This window comes from Octopus sinensis, linkage group LG2 (assembly GCF_006345805.1).
Source record: "Octopus sinensis linkage group LG2, ASM634580v1, whole genome shotgun sequence".
In the NCBI taxonomy this organism is placed as follows: domain Eukaryota; kingdom Metazoa; phylum Mollusca; class Cephalopoda; order Octopoda; family Octopodidae; genus Octopus; species Octopus sinensis.
The window spans coordinates 2,789,733-2,797,920 of NC_042998.1; the positions used below are offsets into that span (position 1 = coordinate 2,789,733).

The 8,188-nt window shown below is 37.4% G+C and overlaps 1 protein-coding gene across 12 annotated transcripts in view; it reads right to left on the reverse strand.

Moving 5' to 3' along the window:
• Positions 1-8,188, reverse strand: part of LOC115223565 (rho guanine nucleotide exchange factor 28) — a 490,764-nt gene that overhangs the window by 211,169 nt on the left and 271,407 nt on the right. For all 12 annotated transcript variants that reach the window (XM_036511308.1, XM_036511277.1, XM_036511280.1 and 9 more), the window contains one exon: positions 692-768. In XM_036511308.1, the coding sequence (XP_036367201.1) occupies positions 692-768 (77 nt within the window). The remainder of the gene's footprint in view (positions 1-691; positions 769-8,188) is intronic.

The window sequence follows — 8,188 nt, forward strand, 5'->3', positions numbered from 1 at the left end:
ATACACTATGACACTACACAGGAATATAATTTGTGATTATAGTTGTTTATATTTTAGTCAAGAGAATTGCAATAGAAGATATACAGGATTAGGGTGGCTACTGGTGCCACATAAAAAAGCACCCAGTACACTCTGTAGGAAGGGCAGCCAGGAATAGAAACCAAGCCAAAACTGAATATGAAACCTGGTGCAGTCTCTAGCCTTGCCAGTTCCTGTCAAGCCATCCAACCCATACCAGCATGGAAAACAAACATTAAAGTTTGATGAATGTGATTATTCTAAAACAGGAAGTTTATATCATAGAACCTGGGATAGTCTTAGGCAGATTGGTCTCAAAAAGGTTAAACGTTTCAAGTAAATACGTAAGTTTAAAAACAACTCTACCTAACAGTGAATCTAACCCAAATATTCGATACAGCAGAGATAAAGGCCTGAATTGTAATTGGTTGAAAGAAAAATACTTGATATAAAAAAGCAAGTGCATAAAAGCAGGAAGTTTCACAGCCACAAAAGAAAAAATTGTGTACATGAGAATCTCTCTATTATTTGTTTGAAAATGTGTCTTTTATTGCTTTATAATACTGTTATCACACATAGCTATTATTGCGTTAAGAACAACCCTATAATTAAAGGTGTATAAATAAATTGTGCAAAAGGCAATGACAAAATGATAAAGACTTTTTTAACTTACTTGTCCTAAGCCTAAACCATGGTTTCGCAACTTCTGGATGTGACGGCTGATACTGCGAACAGCCTCTATACTCTCCGCTGAAAAAACAGTAAGAAAACAGAAAAAGTCATGAAATATCAAATGACCAAATCCAAGTAAGGTAACAATTAAAAAAAAAGAAGTCAAATCTAATTCCATAACTTTTATAGTATTTTCCAAAAAATAAAAAACAATTTCATTGTTGTATTTATATTCCAGTATGATCCTTTTTTTGTTTTTACCAAATAAACACACACACACAATATATTCACTCTTCACTTTATCTTTATTATTGATCTTATTTTAGTGTCCTTTGTCTAGGAATCTTTTGTCATACATCCTGTAACCTCTTCAGCTATTCTCCATCTCACATGTCCCTTTCTGTTCTGTTTAGTCCATTTTGTCAATAATAAAATAGTAAAAAAAATAGTAAAGAACGAATATACAGTGCATATATTTATTTGGCAAAATAAGCAAAAAACAAAATGAACATCTCAAAATATAACAAAACCGGTTTTAACACACAATTTCACATTAGGAATCTTGCAAAACAAATACATGAATGCAATTTCATTTTTATTTTTCTAGGTGTGAAGTTAGTTACCATAAAATTATACAAAAGAAAAAAAAAAGAAAAAATTACAATGGTATATTCATGCATCATTTTATACAGAGTAAAGGAGTCATCAGCTAGATCAAAGAAATTATAGGAAATACACACGATTGATTTAACATTTATATGATATATAAAATGTTTATTTCTTAAACATTTTGTCACAAATTTGCTTTGAGACATTTTAAAACATTAACTTTTGCTTTGTTTTGTGTGTGTAACTATATACACCTAGCTATCTATCTATACATTACACACACACACACACACACACACACACACACACACACACACACACACAAAGACATGGGATGAAGTACTGAAGATTGACCTCAGGATGTTGAACCTTTCAGATGAGATAACAAAAGGCCAGGATGCCTGGTGCCTTGTTGTGCCCAAGAAGACCCATACTCCACAGTAGAAGTATTAAGACCCCTGGTGGTGTAAAGCACTGATGGTAGTGTGACATAAGAGCACGAATGTGGAGCCACACAAAGGCACCCATTCAGTGCCACATTAAAGCACCCGGCACCCTGTCAAGTGATTGGCATTAGGAAGGGCATCCAGCTATAGAAACCATGCCAAAGCAGACTGGAGCCTGGTGCAGCTCCACAGTGTGCCATTGTCCGTGCTGGTCAAACCATCAAACCCATGCCACGGTGGACAACTGACATTAAATGATGATGATGATGACAGATATATATAAGTTTCAAAAATTAAACAGACTCATGACAAGGAATGAATGGGAAATTCACTCTCAAGATATGGACATGCTCTTTCTTCTTCAGCTTCTTTTGCCCAAAATCATTACAATTTCATGCCTTGAATGATAACATTGTAAATTTTTGGTGGCATCAACAGTAAAATGCTGCTGGGAACATTGAGCCAACACTGATGACAGTAACGAAAACAAATACAACACAGGTATAAATGTAAATATACTAACGATAATTATACATCACATGAAAACAAAGGCTCTGAGACAAGATAAGATGAGTGTTTAAGTAAGACAATGGGAAAAGTCCTGTAGGACTGAAAAATGTGTTTTTAGATTAATATACAAAGTGTGCATATATGAATGAGAGAGAGAGAGAGAGAGAGAGATTTTATATGCATTTGTGACTATCAGGTTGAGAAGCTCACTTTACAACAAAATGGTTTGGGTTTCAGTCCCAATGTGCAGCACCTTCGGCATATGTCTTCTATTATAGCCCCAGTCCTAGGCAAAACAATGCCTTATGAGTGAATTTGGTAGATTGAAACTGTGTGGAAGCCCATTATATGTGCATTTGTTCAAAGAAACTGACACCACTTGACAAATGGCATTGGTTTGTTTACATCCCTCCATAAGTTAGCAGTTCAGCCAAAGTGGCTGAAAGGATAAGCACTGGACTTTAAAAATAAGAACTAGGGTCGATCAATTCAATTAAAACCCTTGAAGGCAAGTGCTCCAGCATGGCCACAGTCAAATGACTGAAACAAGAAAAAGATGGAAGACGTGTAGGTGTGCAGCACATACACATCACTGCGAAAGCTGCATTCCAGCAGCCATGCCAAAGAGTCACCTTCATTTTGCAGTACATTAATAAGCAATGGCCATACTCATTATTGAACCAGCTTCTATTGTATGCGTGTGTGGGGGAGTGAGACACACACACACACAAACACACACACACACACACACAAACACACACACACACACAGACAAATCAGAAAGTTTACAATCCAAAGTGTGACAGAGTGGCTAAAAATATTTATTAATACATAATGACATTGGAAAATTTCCAATAGTGCTTTCTGCATGAAGAACTTGGTTGCTAAGTGTAGATAACCATTATTCTTGGCTCACCAATTCAAGAATGGCAGCCCACACTCAGCTATGTTCTCTAGTACTACTTAGTATATCCAATCTTCACAGACATTAAACCTATATAGACAAACATGTACACATTCTTTTGTTCCTTTTCTTGTTTCACTCGCTCGACTGCAGTCATGATGAAGCACTGCCTTGAAGGGCTTCATCAGTAACATCAACCCCAGTACATATTTCAGTCCACTACTGGTTGTATTTTCCAGCATATAATTTTTTTTTTTTACATGTTTCAGCCCTAAGACTGTGGCCATGCTGGGGCACCGCCACGTTATAAGTTGAATTTTTCAGATCAAAGTTTACAACCCCAAAAGGTAGGTCAACTTTATAAACCAAAAATTTCATGTGAAATGCAGCAGGATTTAGAAGGACAGTGACGTGTCATCACAATATACTTCACCAACTTATATGCTGGAAAACATGCTGGTATTCTATTGGTTTCTTTTTATAGAACTGTTAAGTCACAAGGATATAAACAAGCACTGGTTATAAACAGTAAAAGACAAACACAAACATGTTCTGCTTTCCTTCAAGAAAATTGACTCACAAAGTATTTGTCGGACTCAGGATGTATTTTAAGACACTAAAGAGAACTCAAAATTCTGTAGTTGCAAACCAAACTTCTTTACACAGCCATGGTGGAAACTGTAAGAAGTCTGTTGTGTGTGTGTGTGTGTGTGTTTGCATCCCCTTGTCTTGACATGTGGAAGTTAAAAGCAATTGTCACCATCATACAAGTGGTACTCTTCGTTTTCAGTCTTCCCTGAAAATATGTCTGGCCAAGGGGAAATATTATCTTCATTCGCAAACTAGTGAGGGTTAGCAACCAAAAGGGCTTCTTATCATAAAAATCTGTTTCAACAAATTCTTTTTCATCCAAGCAAACAAGGAAAAGTGAACATTAGAATTGGTATACTCTTACTTGTTTCAGTCATTTTGACTGTGGCCATGCTGGAACACCGCCTTTTAGTCGAGCAAATCGACCCCAGGACTTATTCTTTAGAAGCCTAGTACTTATTCTATCGGTCTCTTTTGCCGAACCGCTAAGTTACGGGGGCGTAAACACACCAGCATTGGTTGTCAAGCGATTTTGGGAGGACAGACAGACACACACATATATATATATACACACATACATATATATGACAGGCTTCTTTCAGTTTCCATCTACCAAATCCACTCACAAGGCTTTGGTCAGCCCAAGGCTATAGTAGAAGACACTTGCCCAAGGTGTCATGCAGTGGGACTGAACTCAGAACCATGTGGTTCATAAGCAAGCTACTTGCCACACAGCCACTCCTACACCTTATAATGATGTTTTTAATGAATTAGGATACAAAAACAAAATACAAGAAGAATCATTTCAAACTTGCATCCAATCAACAAATGCAAAATATCTTATACTTTAGGCAAACTATCATATCACTCCGACATCTTTATTTCTCTCTTAAAGTCATTATCTTCCAGTGTTTCTGTCTACAGAAGTATAATATATCACTTAATAGTCAATATCTTATCCTCCAGTAGTTAATAATATTCTGTGCATACTGATATATCTTACTTACTTATCATTTCCTCCATAAAATTATTCTATAAACAGATGTACCATAGACATATATCACTTTCCTTCTTAGACATGTCCAAAGTCTAATTACTATCAAAGCGTACAGGAAATATTTTGTATTTAATAAATACTGGAAACCAATTTACAGAAGAAACAAATGACGACATTTCACTTAGATTGTGAAATCAATTCAAAATAGCTCATTATACTATTTTTCAAACATTGATATAAAAAGACTAAGGAAAATAATAATAATAATCCTTTCTACTAAAGACACAAGGTTTGAAATTCTGGGGAAAGGGATTAGTTGATTACATTGAGCCCAGTACTCAACTAGTACTTAGTTCATTGACCCTGAAAGGATGAAAGGCAAAGTCAACTCGGTGGAATTTGAACTCAGAATATAAAGACAGACGAAATTCCACTAAGCACCTAGCATGCTAACAATTCTTATTTCTTTACTGCCCACAAGGGGCTACACACAGAAGGGACAAACAAGGACAGACAAACGGATTAAGTTGATTATATCAACCCTAGTGCGTAACTGGTACTTACTTAATCAACCCCGAAAGGGATGAAAGGAATTTGAAAGGAATCGACCCCAAAAGGGATGAAAAGAATTTGAAAGGAATCGACCCCAAAAGGGATGAAAGGAATTTGAACTCAGAACGTAGAGGCAGACGAAATACCGCTAAGCATGTCGCCTGACATACTAACGATTCTGGCAGCTCGCTACCTTAATAATAATAATAATATTAATAATAATCCTTTCTTTATTGGCCACAAGGGCTGAAATTGGGAGGAGGGGACTAGTTGATTACTAATCTTTTCTTCAACAAGAGGGTCATTTCCTAGCCAGGTGGTCCAAGGTTCAACCCTACTGTGTGGTACCTTGGTCAACTCTGGGCTGACTGTTCCCTTATGAGTAAGGTTGGTAGACAGGAACTGAATGTAAACTCAATGTGTGTGTGTGTGTGTGCGTGAATGAGTGTGTGAGAGAGAGAGAGAGAGAGAAAGTGTATATAGCTTCATTTCACTTGCCATGTGGGCAAAATGGTGATGTCATGTTCACGTCCCATGTGAAAAATATGTCTTGTAGCTCTTGTGTTTTTGGCATGTCATGACCAGTGGAATGAGAAAACAGGTTGGCAACAAGAAAGCTGTTGTTATTATTGCTGTAGAGTAAGGGAGGGTGTTGGCAGAATTGTGAGGGGACTGAAACATGCTTTGTGGCATTGTGAGGAATGACGGCAATTTATGTCTTCAAAAGGAATAACAGTTACTGTTCTGGTCATTTTGGATATATTCCTAATGATGTATGCCTAGAACAATATCATTCTGTAATATACACCAACTACAAAAGTAAATAAGTTTGACTAAATCCCTCGCTGAAAGATTTGCAACCTACCAAAGGATTATCTATGGTTAAAGAACTGAACGACATTCCTATCTCCAAGGAAGACATAAGAATATCGCAGATTTTCAGAATATCACATACTAGCAGTATTACCCGGCGTTGCTTGGGTTTGTTTCGACCCTTTAGAATTGGAATTTTTGAAAAGTAAAAATGTTGCATTATGTAGCTTGTTATTCTCTTTAAGTGAACATTTTTCTGGTTGAAATACACCGAAAAATGGCAACACAGCAGTCAAAAAATCGTAAAAAATAGGGATTTTCATAGAAAAAAAGCACCTTTTTGGTGTAAATAATTTTTGGTGTTAACATGGTCCGATTTGAATTTTATCTTCTACGGAAGGAAGAGCAAACCTTCTTCTATCATACTCTCAATTTTGGTTGAACTGCGCCAAAGGGTCTCAGAGGAGATAGTGTTAGTTGAAGGCTACCAAACCTGCCACACACAGACAACTTCAGCTTTATATATATATATAGATTTTCGTTGTCCTTTTGGCAGTGGCAGAAGCAAAAGCAGCAGTGACACCAGTGTGGAGTTGGTGACAGTAAACAGAAGAGCTGTTTCACAGGAGTTTCACAAAATGTATTTCATTGAGTCAAACTGATTAGCTTAAGCATGACATTCAACAGCTGTGATCTTACAAGTAGCAGATTTTAACCCCATTCTCTCTCTCTCTCAGAGAATATTTACACAAGAGCATGTATTTGTGAAAGAGTGGAGCAAGAAGAGAGGGTACCAGGGTTTGTGCGAGGGACGGAGGAGGACAGAGAAGGGAGGGAAGGCCAAAGAGAGAGAGAAGGAAAGAGAACAAGGACTTGGTTACAGCTCAGCCTGTGCAACACCCCTCCCCTCCCCCGTCGTACGATTTGAGTATAGATGTCGGCCATCTTGGCTGTAGTTATTCAAACTGACACTGTACACTGAACAACTGTTTCTACAAAGTGTCCACGAACAAAGTAAGGTTGCATCTGTTGTGTTGTTGCCCTGGCGTTGTCTGTAATGCATACCTCAAGTTTATTCAACTGTTTCATCCTTAGTTAATGTTTATAAAGATACCGTATTTAAACATTTCCAACCAAGTCTTACTGGAATGCCTCATCAATCAATCTACCTGAGTTATTTCACAGCTAAAGCATTCATTGCATTGTAAGACATTTCATATCACGTCAGGTTAAGATGCTCAATTCGTGACTCATAGTTCACAGGCTCAAATTTTACAAATTGTTACATTGGGTCTGATTAGGATCTACAAACTTCTTTCTCTTTGCCATAAAAGGTATTTGCCCTGACATCAATTTCCCTTGTTATTAGTTTCTTTAACCCTTTTAGCATTCAGTTTTCTGTGTCAAATGTAATGCTTATTTATTCACCTTGATTTGAATTTGTCAAGAATTAGCTTGTAGATTTGAGATTTAAATGATGTGATTTATTTTTTAAATAATATTGTAGCGTAACTTTGAGAGGCTGGATCTGGCCAGTTTGAAGATAAAACAGGTAGATTATTTTGGCTGGATTTGGCCGGTTTAAGTGCTAAAAGGCAGCAAGCTGGCAGAATTATCAGCAATCGGACAAAACACTTGGCAGCATTTTGCTTGTCTTTACATTCTGAGTTCAAATTCTCTGAGGTCATCTTTGCCTTTCAATTTTTGGGGTTTTGATAAAATAAATACCAGTTGAGCATTAGGGTCGATGAAATCAACTTACCCAGTACTCCAAAATTGCTGGCCTTGTGCCAAAATTTTTCTTTGAGGTTGGTGAGCAGGCAGAATCAGCAGCAGCAACCAAGCAAAATGCATGGGGGTGGGGAGATAAAAATAGGTACCCATTAAGCAGTGGGGGTTGATGTAACCAACAAGCTTCCTCCCTTAAAATTTCAGGCCCTGTACATCACCATCATCATTTAACGTCCATTTTCCACGCTAGCACGGGTTGGACAGTTCGACTGGGGTCTGGGAAGCCAGGGGCTGCACCAGGCTCCAGTCTGATCTGGCAATGTTTCTACAGCTGGATGCCCTTCG